General features: G+C 40.2%; 1 protein-coding gene across 12 annotated transcripts in view; it reads right to left on the bottom strand.

The window, feature by feature from the left end:
- nfixa (nuclear factor I/Xa) overlaps positions 1-18,509 on the bottom strand; it is a 110,957-nt gene that overhangs the window by 73,263 nt on the left and 19,185 nt on the right. For 10 of the 12 annotated variants that reach the window (XM_028453117.1, XM_028453176.1, XM_028453186.1 and 7 more), the window contains one exon: positions 1,238-1,769. In XM_028453117.1, the coding sequence (XP_028308918.1) occupies positions 1,238-1,769 (532 nt within the window). Of the gene's footprint in view, positions 1-1,237; positions 1,988-2,501; positions 2,631-18,509 lie in introns of those variants that run through there. The other 2 variants (XM_028453151.1, XM_028453107.1) reach the window with 2 other exon arrangements.

The raw sequence follows: 18,509 nt of genomic DNA, 5'->3' as shown, positions 1-18,509 counted from the left end.
ATCTGCGATGGTTCTTGGCCGAATGTGCGCGCTGTGTGGGTTTGTGTATGCAGTCGTGACTAAAACCGTGTTTGGCATTTGAAAGTGCGCTCTTGTGATGACAGGGTTGAATCTCTTTCTTTCTTTTGTTTTTTTTTTTTACTGAGTTTGTTTCTTTATTTAGACATTTTTTTTCTTTGTGCGTGTACATTAGTGTGAGCGTGGCTACAACAGAACCAGCTCTTTTTGTGGTATTTGTGTGTGTGCCTGTGCGAGAATAAGAAAATGAGAAAGAGTGTGTTGGGCAGCCGGGACAGACGTGGTGCTAGCGTTCAGCAGACGGTAAAGGCGGCAGCCGCCTGCAGCCTGAGAGCAGGAGACTCACAGCTCTGCTCTTTCTCAAACACACACAATTTTGGGTTGTAGCCAAACAACGATTCCTACAAAGGTCTTATCATGTGGCACGTACACATCGACAGGCTGAGTACAGTACTATAAAAAGCGAGTCGTCTTTGTGCAACATTTATCTCAGAATCTGACAGTGGGGATCGTCCTATAAACACACAAATAAATGCAGGCATGCAAATTCCTTCCTATAAACGCACCCACACACGCCGACACATACACACTCAAACCCAGGCAAGAAAATTCCTTCCAATAAACACAGACAAACACACACGTACATACACACACACACACACACATTTGCTTATATGAAACTAAGCTACAAATGCCTTTCCTCAAAAATATAAAAGCCTGGCCCTTGACAAACAAACAAACAAACACACGCACACACACACACATGCAAATATGTTTTTTTTATTACTGTTGAAACTTTGTTGTCTGGTAAAGAAAAGGAAAGAGATTGGGAACAATGGTAAAATTATAAAAAAATTTAAAAAAACTCTTAATTGGCAAACAAAACCAGTAGAAAAAATTAAACATATCTGCAATAAATTAAAAAAAGAAAAAACAACTGAGCCAACAACAGATCAATATTTAACATTTTGTTAACAAGAAAAAAAAAGATACATATTTTTTATAATAGTTTTCTTTAGTAAAATTAAACTAGCGCGCACACACACACACACACACACACACACACACACACACACACACACACACACACACACACACACACACACACACACACACAGCAGTGTGCCCTTGTGTTTCTCTGTATAGCCCCATATCAATAAGGCTCATGTATGGTGAGCATCTACAGTATATGTCAGAGCCTATGCAGAGGGTCACATACCTGGCGTGTGGACGAAGTAGGCCAGGTACAGGTCGAGCTCCTTCACAGAAACTCCAATGTGATGCGGCTGCACACAGAGGCCGGGGTTGGTGCACTGTGGGGACTTTACCAGCCGCTCTCCGTCTGTGCTCTCCAGGGGGCTGCCCTTAAACAAGATGACCATCACCAGGTCCAGCCGCCACACCTTGTCAGCCTGGCGTAGGCAGTCGATGCGGCGGATCTTGCCCTTCTGGTCGGGATTGGACAGCACGCAGCAGGGGGGCTTTTTCCCCGTGATGCTGAGCACAAAGTCCTCACGGAACTCAGGCCGGATGTCCTTGCGGAGCTTGGCCAGCAGGCGCGAGGCCCACTTCTGCTTGATCTCTGGCTTCTCCCCAAGCAGCTCATCCTTCACCGCACGCTCTTCCTCCTTGGACATGCGCTTCTCATGCTTCTTGAAGTATTTGCGCTTGCGGGCCTGCAGGTTGAACCAGGTGTAGGCGAAGGCTCGTACGTGGGGCAGAAGGGCCTCGATGAAGGGGTGGAATTCATCCTGGATGAGGGAGGAGGAAGGGGGGAGAGTGGAGGAGGACAGGGAGGAGGGGGGGAAACAGGATGAGGCAGTGGACAGAGAGGGGGAGAATGGGGGAGAGAAAGATGGGGAGAGAGGGAGAGGGGGTGAGGAAGGGAAGAGAGAAGATGGGCAGTTAGCACCGGCGCGCAGCATGGAGGAGCGGCGCCTGCTCTGAATGAGCAGAGGGAGAGAATGAACGAGGGGCGCCAAGAGAGAGAGAGAGAGAGAGAGAGTTAGAAAGAGAGAGAGTGAGAGTGATAGACGGAGCGAGAGGGAAGTATGCTTTCCAGTTACTCAGAATCCTCACAACAAGCAACACACTGAATCACAGAGCGGTACAACAGAAGTGAGAAAGAAAGGTAAGAACGAAGAAAGAGAAACAAACTCAATTTTTTTTCCCAATCTATTATCATTGAATATCTGTTAGCGAGAATAAATATAATCAAACTTATTATTTTCTAATTTATATTAACTTAAAAAAATATATATTATTACTTTAAACTTAAATCCAATTTAATTTAGTTTCAAAATGTAAATTGTCTTTAACATGATGAGGACACTCAAAATACACATTGCAAAAAAAAATAATTCTCAATATAAATAAAATAAAAACAATACAGCAGTCTTGTATATTCTCACACTAAACAATTATTGAAAATATTCTCTTTTTGTAAATAAAAACAAATAAAATTGTAGGGACATAGTAGTTACCATTTTGCTTTCGCATCATAAATTCCCCCGTCGAATGCAAAGAAACTTTAAAAACCTGCGCAGAAGTGTTTCAAAAGTTGTTCAAATAATTATGTTACGCCAAAAAAAAAAGAAAACTAATGTGCACAAAATGATCTGACAAAGTGTCCAGAACAGGCAGCAGCAAGAACAAAAAGCTGCAAAAATGGAGACAGGCCAAGAGGGCAAAGTGTAATACCAGCCCAGGAACACAGGAGGTAGTGTAGCAGGAGCTGCAGGACAGGTGCTGTTCAAGAACACAACAGAAGGAGAGTGTCAAGAAGTTTACGGTAGTTGTCTCAGTGTCCAAAAGAAGGACAAAAAGGACAAGGCAAAAAAAAAAAGATGATCAGAGTCTGAAACAAGCTTTGTCTGTTAGCAAAAAATACGTAGACAAATTGACTTGTTTAAAAAATGAAAAAAAAAAATCTACCCCAAAAAATGGCTGGCAGAATGGCATATGCTATTGGTTCAATTCTGATCTGCATAGGACTCACGGAGAGGGGAAGAGAGCTGGACAAGGGGGGTGCAGACGGAGGAGAAGAAAAGAAAAAAAAAAAAACTGAAAACAAGGGGACCGAATCAATGTTGGAAGACTGTGCACGACCGCTGGCAAACCCGAGTGCTGCTTCTTTTTTCCCCCTCTTTCTCTCCAACTCTGCCTCTCTCTCTTCCTCTCCACTTTCCGTCTCTAACCATTGACTGAATCTGTGCCAACGTGCATAGGGCCCACCTATTTGGCATCGAGGCTCAAACAGCCCAGCCAATACGCACGCTCCCAGCACTGAAAGGGAGGGAAGAGAAAGATGGCAGAGGGAAAAGCAGTGAGGCGGGGGTGTGGATGGTTGGTGGTGGCGAGAGGGTCATTGGAGGGGGTGTGGATTGTGTTCGATGCAGGCAGAAGGCACATCACTAGCCAAATAGGCAAGTTCAAATCTATTGCAAAGGCCAGAGGATATTAATTTTACACGCATCCAGAAAGCCTGGTCTGCTAAAGTTCCCTCCTTTCTCGCTGCCTTCGTCACCACCACCACCATGGTCTCAGCTATCCCAGCAAACACGCTCGCTCTCCAAACTGGGTCCCCTTACGCCCCTGCTCTCCCTCCACAAACACCACTCTCTCCCTCTCTCTTTCTGCCTGTGTTACGCCACCTTGGCATGAGATGGCATGAGAAAACACAGACCCAAAATCCCACCAGACCCTGAAACCAGCAGCTGCTCCTGGATTTACCACACAAACAAAGAGGGAAAGGTGGGGTCACCCCACACACCCACAAACAAAAAATACCATCCAAAAACATGCTCTCCTGTTTCAAAATGAGCTCGACATCCAAACTGGCTCGCTGTTCCTCCCCTCTCTCCTCCTTTCCTTGTTACCCCACTTTAATAACTCAGCAGCACAAACACAGAAACACATTAAAAGTTTCTGTTAGCAAATTACAGAGTAATCCTGTTTGTTTAGGGAGACGGGGATTCAATGGGCAGTGTCAGCTGGAAATGCTGTGCTGGACAGCTCCGTGTAAGTGGGCTATCGCTAAGCTTTTTTCTGAGCCAAGTGGATATTAAAACAACCTGAAAATAGCCTCTATGGCTTCCTGTGATTTGCCAAGCTTTGTCTAACATTTTCAGATTCAGATATGCTGGCTGTTGGGGGGGAGGGCGGGAATATTACCAGCAGTCAGTCATTAAATTACCCACGTTTTCATTATCCTGCATTGTAAAGAACACAATAATATATAATTGCAACTGGTAGCAATGAAATATGAGGAGTACAGGCCTATGGAGCTGCTCTGGACAACAGTTTTTACCTTCTTATCGTAACTGATCCACCTGACCTATACAGGGACATAGAGAACCTGACAATACAGAGAGGATGTAGCTTTATTAGGTTAAAGGTTATTAAGATTAGCATAGAGAGGATTTATCATGTTTGTGGGCAGCAGAAAGAGGAGGAAAAAAACAAAACTTGTCGTGATAAAGTTGAAGGCCATTTGATTGTGAGATGATGTCTCCCTGCTGTGCAAAGGGACAGTCTGTCTGTGTGAACAGCCCACAAAGGCCAGAGACCTCTGGTTGGCACCCAGGACCATCAGATTTAGCCAGGCCGGTACACTCTGCCCATGTCTGACAAAGGAGATTTAGCCTGGGAGACTGGCTGGCAAAGCTGGTTTCTTGGTTGGCTGACTGACAGGGTGAAAAACTGGTTGGCTACCCAGGTGGATCGCTAGCTGACTAGCTGGTTTGCTACTGGCTGACTGGTTTGTCAGTACTATACTGGAGGGGAGGGAGGGAAAGAGAAGGGAAGGGAAAGGCCCATCTGGATCTGGATGAGCTGGGCTCGGTGTTGATTGTTCACGCTAACATAAGCCAACCTCTGCAAACAGTAAAAAATGTGGGACTTCAGCAAAGGAGCCGGGGTGAATAGATAACTAATGCACAAATACAAAAGTATAGTCTTTGTTAGATGAAAATCAACAGAGGAGAAATGTGCCACCTATCTAAAAAGACATGGAGCTTTTTATGAATGAGCGGCAGAGAAAAAAAAAAAGAACAGATGAGCAAATTTCTACAATATTATCGAGCAATCGTCGTGTGGCAAAATAAAGATCAGCGTGCAATCATGCAAACTTTATCTTGGCACATAAAACCATTCTTTCCGATTTTTGAGTTGTGACATTTTTCTGTAACAGAATGCTCATCAAATTTTTGGGGATAAGAAGTTTGGCTGTAATTCGTTCACAAACAAACTACAGTATCTAAAATCACAATAGAGGCTTTGAGTACCGTGGAAAAACTTGCATTTAAGCTCTTTTAATTTAGCCAAGAAATTTGCGTTGATGATTACACCACACTATCCAATGAATCCCCCATTCTGACTCCCATTTCCACCAGCTCATTAGTAAAGCATTTCCCTTTTCCACACACAGATTTTCGGGGCAGGCCTGTGCCACCTTTTCTCTGCAGGTATCTGCCCTGCAATAACTCAAGCTCATCTTATCTCTGCATGCCATGCTCTGTCTATGAGAAAACCAAGACCTTTGTTTGCCAGGCTGGGCGAGCTCATCCTTTTTGCAGCTCCAACACTGATACAGGCGGTGTAACTCAAAATCAAAACCTCCTCAGGTTTTATTGAATGGGCCAAACTGGATGAATAGCAGAAAGTCACACTGACAGTAACACAATAGACAAGAGAGCAAAGGAAGATGCTGGACATTAGACAATAAAGCAGAGAGCGTGATGATAAACTATTCCACACCTCACATGTAAACAGACCATTTTATCTGAAAAATATAAAGTGTCCTTTGTAGGGATGTGTATTGCCTGGCATCTGGCGATACTATTCGTATCCCGATACGATACAATATATCCCGATATTAAAGTATAAAGCGATTATTGTGATTTTGTTTAATATATATATGATTTAAGAAACAACTAATCTGTAAATGTGTACACCTTCATGAGAACATTATGTATGAAATGTATTTTATTGGGATTTTACACTCAAAACATTGGCTTTAACGTGCCATGTGCCAACAACTAGAAATAAAAAAATAACATACAATCTGCCTGTGAATTTTAAACCAACTTTGACTTTAGTGCAACTTAACTGAGGTATATGCCTAGAACAACAATTAAATGCAGAAAGTTAGTACTTTCTTTTTAGATTTTATTGAAAAAACACAAGCTGGTCAACATGCCCAGGTTTCAGCGCATTTCTTTGTGCAGTTACAATGTCTCCTGCAGTGGAAAAGACCTTCCTGGTTAATAAAAGGTTAAATTATTATTATTATTATTTTAAATCAATATGGATGCATTTAGAATCGATCAGATATCGATTTTTTTCGCCCCCCAACACCCCAAGTCCTTTGGTACATTCAAAAACTATAAGTGAAGAGGTGATTCTTGTAAACTGCATTTCAGAATCAGAATCATTTACAAAGTACAATTTCGAAACAAAACAAGGAATTTAAGTTAGTGGGTGGTGCCTAGAAGAAAAAACAAACAAAACAGAAACACTATAATAACAATAATAATACATATAAAGGATTTTTTTTTTTTTTTTAAATGGATATATACATATAGTATACTACTGATAATTGTATTGCTTGTTGTTAATAGTACAGCAGCAACATGAAGAGGCTTTATAATGTTTACTGTATCAGTCACTGTCATTGTTTGAGTTATAGACCAACGCATCCTTGCATTTTAACGTCGTGAACGTGACCCAGATATGATGAAGACGACCTCATTATCCCATATATAAAACACGCGTTTGTAAACTTACCTTTAAGACTTTACTCGGCCTCTCATTAGTTATTCTACCCGACATAACCCATACAATGACGGCCTAGTCGGCTTCAGTCAGTGGGTCTTCAGTTTTTACATGTCATGTTAATGTCCTCCGCTAAAAATGCACATGTAACGTGTTAATGGGTCAGAATGCTCCGGGGGGGGGGGGTTTCCTTTCCTCTCTCTGACCGCGGACGGCTGCCCCAAAGGGTCAAAATGCTCCTTAAAGAGATAAAAAAAAAAAAAAAGAACAAACTAAGGGTTAAAGGGCAGCCGCTGTCTAGTACAGACGGATTAACTGAGGTTAAGATGGTGGCCTCTGTGACTGACCGCGGTAATTAGAAAGATCCGCACACGTGTCCGCGGCGGCTCTACTCACGCGGACACACACACACACACACACACACACACACACACACACACACACACACACACACACACACACACACACACACACACAATAATGAAATAAAAGCTTGACGGATATTTTTTTTCCCTCTTTCTAATAATACAAACAAAATATTACAATTGTGCAATATTCATGTATTACAAAATACATAGTTTATAATTTTCTATAGAAAATTAAATTTCCCCCCCAAATTCCCCACAAAAAATGTGATATTCAAAATATTTTGTTTCAGTATTTTTATTTTTCATTTTTTTTTTTTTTTTTAAGGAGCTGACCAAAGTAAGAACATAGTAATAAATTCCATTGTTTTTCACATTTTGTAAGTAAGGTTTGAAATATATTTACAAGAAAAAAATATATTATTATTATTATTATTATTATTATAAATCATTATTAATAATACAATTATATGTATTTATTTTATATATTTATTCATAATGTTATGAATAAACTAAAACAATTAGAGCACATTTAATTTGGATGTCGCACACACACACACACACACACACACACACACACACACACACACATGCATATTGCATAGTGTTAATTTAGGTGTGTGTGAGTTTTCACATGTTGGACGGATATGTCTGACGTGTGTTACATCCTGCCGTTATAGGAATGGTGAAAAACCACCACAGAAATTTTAAAATCGCAACTTAAAAAATTAATTTCCATGAAATACCACTCATTAAATTAATGAGATGTTTCCATTGAATCTTTTTCATTTATTTAATCATTTAATTTTTGAACGTTTTTTTTTCTCCAAACGTTTACTTAAATAAAACACAGCGATTCACTGTTTTTCTGCCTTACATTTTCCATGCCAATCATTCGATTCTTATCCAGCTTTAAACCTTTACATCTAATCCAATCACTGGAAGAAGAAATCAAATCTTTCCCTTTTTTCTCCTTTTCTCCCATCAGCACAGATTGATGTTAAAGTGTGTCTGCGCGTCTTTGTAATTACGCCTGTTTACACACTGAAGCATTACTATGTGTGAAAGTCTGGAAGCCATTTGTGGCATGAGGCTGAGAGGGAACGACAGAGCGGACAAGCTTTAAACAGCTCCAGAGACAGAACTGATAGTAAGCCGGGGCTCCTGACATGACTGCAGACCTGGGTATAATATTACACTCAAATATGCTTTCTCGTTTGTGCCATGGGTTTGCCTGGCAGACTGTCCTCGCCTCAAATGTAAGCACTTCAAAGATAAGATCAAGTGCGCTCATGATTTTTTTTTTTACCATCCAAAAATTGTTCAGCCAGGATTTCCTTGAGGTTTTTGGGAACACTTGCATAAAAACAGTGTAAAATAATGAGTAATGCAATTTAATTATTTATCTTCTATTTGGAAGACATTATTCCATTAAAAACGACTAAGCTGTGAATGCTAAATGCATCTTCGGGTTTCACTTGGAAAAATAAGCTTTCAAACTTCTAGACAGTGTCATCCATGTGTAAGTATAAACAAAGCATATGAAACCGAATACATTCCATCTTTACATAGAAAAACTGAATTTCAACATTGTCAAAAGTCTAGCCAATTAGATTCAATGTTTCTCTGCTGAATGATGCTATCAGTGGGAAAATGTTTAAGGCTTTCAACTAAATTCAGAGATCCTGGCACTACATATTGTAAATAATGATTCGACAAACCACTTCTGAATGAAGCTGCTGAATGGTGGGCATATAGGGTTACATCCAGACCTAGGCTAAATGAATTTACCAAGGCCGCAGCATGTGTACCATGCATGTGTTTACGTTACAGTGGGTTTTTTTTTTTTAGTGTAACCAAGTGCATGAACACACTCAAACACACACACACACACACACACACACACACACACACACGCACACACACTCGCACACTTCTAGTGCGGCATTTTCCAACAGGACATGGCCGTCTGAGTGAAGCATTTCCTCCTGAAGAGGGAAGCCGATCCCAATAGGGTCAAGTAGACTGTGTGTGTGTAACACTTGGAGTATATGTTTGTGTGTTTGACTGGATGCCTGCCTTACCCACACAGGGACGACGTAACGCTCATCTCGCCCTCAGTCAAAAGGCCGGCTGCACCACACACACCTATCGTGTTGCAGTCAGCACATGCCAGCGGCCCAGGCCTGGCTACCATCAGCCTGGCTACCATCAGCCTGGCTACAGCTGCAGTGAGGGCTTTGAACCTCATGGTTAGCAAATACAGCAGGATCCAGGCAGATAATGAAACTCGATAGCCCCTTCCCTACATGCCCTGCACCAGCAGTGGCCAAGGCCTGCCTCTCCTCACAGAGATGTACTATTGAGAGAGTTTCCCTCTCACTCTTTCACCCACCCCCCCTCCCCCCGCCCATTCTTTTATGCAGCCTGGTGCCCGTTCTGCCAGTGGGCAACACGAACGAGTTGCCAACCACTCGCTGGGCAGAGTGCCCTCATCCCTTTATGCAAATGATTCCCCATGCCCAACTCAAACATTCATCTTTTGCCCCCACCCACCACCCTCACCACCTAATCCTTCGTTCCTTCATTTATTTCCTTCGTCTCGTAACTGCGATTCTTATCCTTTTCTTTTCACAAACTTTTCTTAATCGTTCATCCACTCCCCGATGCTTTTTGCTGCCTCATTCACCTTTTTGCTTGTCAACCACATGGCTGTGGGCTGTCTGCCTCCATTACTATCCATCTCGCTGCAGCGTCTCCCCCTCAGTCCTTTCATTGAGGAACTCTTTTTCTCGCTGCCTCTCTCCCACACAGCTTGACTCACTCAGATTCAAACTTGTACACTCATTCCTTGGCCTGTGCCAGAAGCGCAAGTGTAGAAACTCCCTTTACTGCCCAGTCTCACTCTTCCTTTCAGTCTCTCTGACTCGCAGCCACTGATGCCATGGTGTCCTTGTGTTTAATGGTAAAATTCCCTTTCTTTATGTTGTTGTATGATAAACTTTATCACTATTATCATCAGAATTATTAATCCACTCAACTTTTAACTAGGGAAATGCTCAACACTGTATTTTACTAAAGTAACAATAACCTTAGCACACAAACAATAACAAAAACCCTGGTGTGTATCTTTTCAATTCAGGGATTGCTGAGTATACTTCTTATACCAAAAATTTTAAAAGCACGTGGGAGAAACTTATTTCAATATCTGTAACCATCACCGTTACGTTTCCACACCATTGAACTCACTATCAGGGACTCTAAAGCTTGCAGATTTAATTCTGCTTATCGTGAGTTGGTGTTTTGCCTGAGCTGGTCTGGCACTCGAGGGTTAAACAGTGCCCACTCCCCGTGGCATGATATGAGCTGGGCCTGCGCCTGTGCACTGTGCCTTGTCTGCCCTGAGCTGGTGTGTTGGGGTTTTCAGTGTCTGATCCAAGTGGCTTCCTGCATCACTCTGATCCCATTAGGGTTAAAAGGTGCTTGCTCCAGATGGCTTCAGGAGAGCTGAGTCTTAGTAATCTTTCATTTGCTGAGCGAAAGTTAGACTTGAACTTGTGTGGGGATTAAAGGTCATTCTACTCACGTTGAATAGCGTTGTCTATTGAGCAAAGCACATAACCATGTTATTTTGAAACTATTTTCTTTTTTTTTTTTTCATTACTTTTGGGTTTTTTTTAACCAAGCAACAGGCCCAGTGGTTTCCAATCTTTCTTGTCTTGTGTACCCCTTGAGACCTTTTGTCATACCATGAGTACCCCCTCACTCATACGTGTTAATGATTCTCCAAAAGTAGAACATAACGCAACTGAATATTTAACGCAAGTCATTTTATTTCATCTTCTTAAATTGAACAATTAATATTCAGGCATTATCTTCTTTTTTAACTAAAATGAAACATACAATGTTATAGCCTTCAAGGCAATAAAAATGATAAATATAAGAAATAATTTAGTAAATGTTTGTATCGTTAATACTAATATGTTATGATTATATTGTTGTTAAAGAAAAATGATAAAGTTGAAATTAGAAAAAAAAAATGAGAATAAATAAAAATAGTAAGTAATATAAATACAAAACAAATAATTACCCTGCCTGTGTTACATATAAGTTTTATTACATTTACCACAAAAGGAGCTTCTTTGAATATGCCCCCTTTAAACAGGCATTTAAACTTTAAAAACAAGTCATTGCGCACACGTACTATTTTATTGACGGACTTGTGAAATGACCGAGAATATTTTTTATTATCTTGGAAATACATTTTTCCACGTACCCCCTGCAATGTGCTCATGTACCCCTAGGTGTATGCGTACCCCTGGTTGGGAAACACTGCTCTAGCCTATTTGTATCTTAGCTCAGCCTACCACATGACCCTGTAGAGCAGTGGTTCCCGACCTTTTTTGGGTCATGACCCCATTTTGGTATCACAAATTATTGATGACACCCGGGGACTTTTTAAACTTTTGATAATAATAATAATAATAATAATAATAATACATTTTATTTCTCAAGTGCTTTTCAAAACCTCTCAAGGTCACCTTACATTAAAAAAAAAAAACAACAATAAAATATGAATGAATACAATGAAATCATAAATGGCTATAAACAATCACAGAGAAGAGCATATTATGAAGCGTAGGCCAGTTTAAAAAGGTGAGTTTTGAGTTGAGGGGGAGAGTGTTTCAGAGGTGGGGAGCAGAGCGACTGTAGTCCCATGGTGGATATAGGCGAGCTGGAAGAATGGCCAGAAGAGAGTCTACATTGTTTGTTGTTGCCAGGATTAGTGCACAAAGTGGAAAGTGACAAGATGCGCCAGCTCAGATATTCTTTATTCTGCATTTTATTTGAACGAGATTTATATTGAGAAAGTGAAAGTATAGATTACAGTTGTTTAAGATTGTGTGTGGTGTTATAATTTCAGATGGAATAACTAAAATATTCAAAAAATGTATTTTTAATCAGTATTTTTTTTTGTTTGGTTTTTTTTTTTTTTGTTTTATCAATTACTAGACATGTCAGTCGACCCCTTTGAATTTCAGTCGACCCCACATGGGGTCACGACCCCAAGGTTGAAAAACATTGCTGTAGAGAATAAGCAGTTACAGAAAACAAAACAAGGCTTCTGAAAAAGCCATAGGGGGAGGAAAAGAATCTGCTAATTTATCCCCACTATGACCAGATGTCTAAGATCTCCAATTTAAACTACGATTCCCAAAGACATGAGGAGCACCACAGTACCACAGAACCACATTCATCAGCACGTGCCCTTAGTACATTCAAATCAAAGGTTACTACACATATATAGACTAGAAAAGAGTGAAAAGAAGATTATAAAAAAAAACTCAATCTGCTGGACTATGCTTAAGACTTCTATTTTAAATTGGAGTAGCATATGATGCACTCACAGCCACCAAAAAGGTATTTTCATTTTCCCAATAAAAATACTTGTCTAATTAATCTGATAGCTGTTTTGTGGTGGGTTTTTAGACATGGTTTTGAATTTGCTAAATTATACCAAGGGTTACATTTTAGTAGCTCTGTAGGAAACCTAACTATAAAGTAATAGATCTATTGATCCTTAGTGCAGGGGTGACAAACGTATTTGTGTTCAGGAGCCAGATATACGAACCAGTTTGATCACAAGTAGGCAGATGATTTTCCATAAGGAAAAACATTATTTTGCCCTAGTTTGCACTTCCATGCAGTATGTAAATCACCGACAATATCAAAGTAATAAATGAAAGATGCAGGATCTTCACTTGAAAATATTTATTTTGATATTTATTTTGTGACCATGTTTGTGTAATTTAGTTCATTATTTTAGGATTGTTTGGGAGAAACTGCATAATTTCAGAAAAAATTGAGAGTTTAGTGACATAGTCACAGGAAAACTGCGAGCCTTGAAAATATTGTATAATTTGTATTGTAATATTGAGTTTTTGTGTCTTTGCAGGGGCTGAGTTATTTACAACTAAAATAGTTGGTCATTTACACAATGGTTCGTGTTATTTCACTAATTTTTACTTTCTCCCGCGGGCCGAATTGGATGCTCTAAAGGGCCGGATTTAGCCACATGTGCCTTAGTGTTTGACAATGAACTGAACTGTTTTCCATACGGCAATTAGTTTTCTTTTATAAAACTGTTCAGGTATGAAGCACTAGTTCCTCTTTTTTTTATTATAGACACATGATTGAATTAAAACATGGTTTCACAGAGAAGAATGAAAAACTTGGACTGAAAGAAGCAGGAGAGCTGCCACGTCAGATGCTGCTGGAGCTTCTTGGCTGTCAGGGCCGATTCTGTATAAACGCACACGCACACACACACACACAGGAGCAGAGAAGAAATACGCACACCCAAAAAGCACACAGCTGCAGTGTTTCCTCCTATGTGCGCACACCCATAAACACACACAGACAAACATATACTAACACAGACACAACTGCGTGAAGAAGAGCAGATCAGACACTAATAAGGATTTGTCCTCACCCTGATTTAGGCAAACTTCTTACATAAGTGAAAAGAATGACATCATTGTGTCAGCAAACTCCTAGAGGGGTTTTCAGTTGTATGTATTTCACCACATGAAAATAAAATATCAATAATGCTCTTCAATCTGAAGTAGAAGAAAAGGCTTTTGTGTAACTATTTCATTCTTCAGATATCACTGCAGTACACTTTAAGTCAAGTCAAAAGCAGAAAGAATGGATTTAAAAACAGAAAAAGAAAAAAAAAAGTGTTCAAGGGAGTAAAAACCAGTGTGATATAAAAGATAGACAAACATTTGCACAAAATGCAGCAAAAATAAATAAAAAAAATAGAGAAATTTAGCATATTTAAAGGGGGTTAACATTTTCATCGATGCACACGTGAACTCATTTCATGTCAGATCTTGTGTCAAGTTCAGCGAAGGCGTCTGAATTTGCTGAGCCGTACGCATCAGAATTTTATCACCTGAGTGAAATGTGGCTTAAATACACACGACGATCATCCATCTCTGCCCTGCTGTGTTATAGGAGCGCTTTGTGCAGGCACATTTCGAAGTTCCAATTTTAATCAGGCAGTAAAATCATCAGAGGCAGTCAGAGGCCCTGAAATCCCTGAAACACACACACACACACACACACTCTAAAAGGAACAAAGTTCAACTTGGGAAGTTGCCTAACACAGAAATCAGTTTCTGATTCTTTTTTTTTTTTAATTCTGAAAATAAACAACGTTAACAGGATTAAAACGACATGAAATACAGGAGGCAGGTGCACAGAAGTCGGCAAACAAGAGCCTGCATTTATTCATCTCCAGTTTGTTTATTTAGCTGTGGTCAGGTTTAACTTACAGAACCTTCTAAACTTCATTGCAAAACTCCTCCTTTGAGACTCCGGAGAGAAAATTCAAACAGTATTAATTCCTTTGCTGGGAAAGGGGACAGCCTTTTCCCGGAGCAATTCATAACATCTGAATATAAAAATAAATATGAAGTGGGCACGCTTCTACCTAAAGTAAGGGGGGGGGGGAACTTGGCGAGAACCTGGATGGTGGCTCGTATTTTTCTTTAGAAAAAATGTACTTTTTACCACCGTCGAGAGGCAGCTGAGATATTTACACTGTTCGAATCAGGGTCATCGTTTCTTTACTCCTCTTGTCTTTCTTTTGTCTCGAAATCTATATTATCAATTGACTAAGCCGGTCCTTTCTAACTCGTTTATCTTTTCCCTTTTCCTCCCTCATTCCCTGCTGGACTCCTCTGTGCCAGTTAACACACCACAAGCCAGAGGGAGGACCGCAAGAATGCTTAAATCAGCATAATTAGGCCGGTGTGTACTTTAAACACACACGTTTCGCCCAAGTCTGGCCCGCTGCCACCTAAACACCACTGTGTACGCAGCTACAGCCCGTCTCTTTGAGTCAATAAACACCAACACATCAGCACTCGACCTCACAAACACGCACATACACACAGATGCGTATAAACTCAGATCAAAAGTTGTAAAACTATGCAAAATTTTTCATCTGCACGCCATGATCCCAATAAATGAAGCCACTTTCCTTCAGCTGTTCACCTTTTAAACTGCATAACTGAGCGCTGTTTAAAAGCGAGGCTGTTTTAATATAAAAACTCTGAATTAAAAAAACTGCACGGTTGCTAAAAAAACTCCCACATGCATGCCTGTAAAAAAAAATGAAGCGTGTGTGCGTGCACTAAGACAATGGCGGTGATTGCTGTTGGGTTTGTGGTTTTGTTCCACAAACATCTGTATGTGTTTTGGGTTTCACTGGTGCATTAACAAACAACAGCTACCCAGTGAATCTATGGTGCCCAGCTGCATATGGAGATCAGTAGTCATTACAGACCATTTAATAATAATCACCCCCATCAACAACAACACAGCCCCAAAATGTGATATTTGGATGGCATGTGCTACCGAATGAGTAGATGTTATTACAGAAGATTAGCGTATTTCAGACCAAGTTTGGCACCTTTTTTCCATTTAAATGATCACGTACAAACTTGTACACTTTGTAAACAGACTGTGATTGTTTTTGTCTTCCACTTGTCAATCAAGACCTGTGTGAGATAAAAGTTACGAGTTAGTTCCTTTACACACTCAGAAACAGGGAGGAAATCAGTTTCCATGTTCTGGTTTAGTAAACGCTGCTACAAAAGAGACATCCAATAAAAACACTACACTCCCTCTTTTGGGAGTTTACAAAGTCTGAGCTTCTGGGGAAAATTGAGGAATAGCAATTGGAAACTCTTTCCAGGTAATCCCTTTCGACTTAAGTAAGACATTTAAAAGGTCTAATGATGTCAGACATGGGCAACTGGTGGCCCGGGGGCCATATGAAGCCCACGATCAAATATTGTGTGGCCCCCAAAGTAAACACACAAAATGAATCACAAAAACATACCAATTTAGAGAAAATATACAAAATGGCAACAAAAATTAAAAAATAAATTGACAACAAAAACCTACAAAGAGGCAAAAACACTCAAAAACATGCAAAACAATAACAAAAATACACAAATTGACTCCAAAAACACAAAAGATGATGCAAAACTAACACAGAAATATAGAAAAACAACACACAAAACAATAACGAAAATACCTGAAACGACTCAAAAGACACAAAATGACAGAAATACAGACCAACCCCCTTTTTTTTTTCCTTTTCTGTATTATTGCTCATATCGGTCATTATTCTAAATACTGGCATGACGAGAGTGAAAGTCCAACAATGAAAAAGGTATTGTTTTTTTCTTCCTTTGGCACATACAGTATAATAGGTACACAGCTTTTGGATGACATCAAATTGAACCATAAACCTAATCTGAGTTCCATAAAATGACCAACTTAAAAAGCTGTCAACAGACAGATTACATATATATTGCACATGGCTTTGACCTAATAACTACGTGCCACCGTATCTGCTCATAGAAAAGTATTTGATCAATGTGATGTGATACTGGTTATATGGGGAAGATGAGCCACAAAAAGGCCACTCTGTGTGCATCCATGCCGCTCTCTCTCTCTCACACACACACACACAAACATACACACACACACAACCCTCTGTGTGTTCATGCAGCTGTGGTTCTTGCACAGGGTTCAACCAAGGTAAAGATATGGTATATTACGCAATGGTTTATAGATTTTTCCACCCCTGGCCTGCAGCCAGCACGCTCAATGAAATAGAGAGAGAGAGAGAGAGAGGAGCCCAGCGTGCTTTGTTCCACATTGTCTGACTCACTAACTGGACTCACTGGTGGCCACTAAAGGGAAGCTTCAGTGACCAGTAGATACAGATACAAAGTCAGAGATTAAAAGCTTGGGCCAAAATTCTGTTTAGTGTCAAATCCAGAGCATACTGCTCTTCTTCTACTGTCTACTGTCTGTCTATATTTTTAAGTGGCACTTTTAGCACTAGTGAGTAATGATAGACCGATACATCAGCCGGCCGATATTATTGGCCAATTTTTGCGTATTTTACATGTATCGGCACCGGCCGATGCGGGCTGCTGCGTTCCCCGATCCGCATTATTTATAGAGAGCAGAAATATTTTTCACTTGTTCTTGTTCTATACCACCTTTGTTAATTTCAATAATTGTTCCTTTTTGAAAATTGAGACTCGTTCCATTTGTTATCATCGTGTAATTTTTATGATGTAAATTGAGGGCGAAAAAGTAGCATCGGCTCAAGAAAATCAGCAGTCTGTATCGGTCATCAGCTAAGGCTGATGGGAAAAAAATTGGTATCGGCATCGGCCCTAAAAAATCCATATGGGTCTATCCCTAGTCGTGAGCCCAGTATATCATCTCGTCTCATGAACTTATATATATATCGTCCCACCCTTAATTTTTTCATTAAAGAAAACAGTGAATGAGAGTTTTCTTTTTTTGTTTGTTTCTGCTGCAACAACTTGTTGTAGTGTACGGCGACTATTACTTAACTCGTCAACATTGGCGACAGCTGTGTGCAGAAACACACACCCACACACACATACATACACACACCATGGGCAAAAATAAATCACCTTTGTGCATTCATTCAAAACAATAGGCATCACAGCTTCACACTCTTCCCCAAATAGTCTTTAATGGAAGTTCCTTTTATGCCTGAAATGAATTAAAGGTGTAATATGTATTTGTAATTAGCAATGGCAGCAGTTACTGTTAAATACCAAAAATGTAACTTCTGTTTCTTTGAGTTTTATTCACCCACACGCTTATTCAGTAAGAAAAAGCACATCCACCATATGACGTTTTCTAAAAAACACAAGAGTAAATCTCTTTGACATGAGCAACAAAAAAAGTTTTTAACGTGCGTGCTCGGAACACTTCTCCAGGGCAGACGTATCCCAAACTAAGACTTGGAAGAGTCAACACCAGCAACCCAATCTGTTTTGAATCAAACCCTTGCCTGTCAGCAGGATCAATCAGAATGGTTTCTTGATTCACTTTCCAGTACGTGACATGCATATGTTAATCAAACTCGTGTGCTTCTCATATCGACCATGTCTATAATTTCCCGCCTGGATTAAGGAGGCAGACACACAGTTCACACACACAAGGCAACAGACATGCATTCACTGATGTGATTTTGCCTGAATCTCACACACCCAGGTTTCCCTACGCCTTTAATTGGGCTCTTGATACTCGACATAGGGCATACTTCCTCTAATTAGCAATATCTATAGCGCATGGGAGGGTGATGAATGCATGCATGTGTAAAATCCTCTTTTCAACAACTCCAAACTAACTAAGAGCTTAATTTCACGCTAGACTGCATTGTCCCATTCACTGGGGTTACTCCCACAAAAAAAGCCTCTGAGAAAACCAAAAAGAACG

The sequence above is a fragment of the Gouania willdenowi genome, chromosome 1 (assembly GCF_900634775.1).
Source record: "Gouania willdenowi chromosome 1, fGouWil2.1, whole genome shotgun sequence".
Taxonomy (NCBI): domain Eukaryota; kingdom Metazoa; phylum Chordata; class Actinopteri; order Blenniiformes; family Gobiesocidae; genus Gouania; species Gouania willdenowi.
Note: the sequence above shows the minus strand (reverse complement) of the source record. Positions and strands in the feature narration are given on the sequence as shown.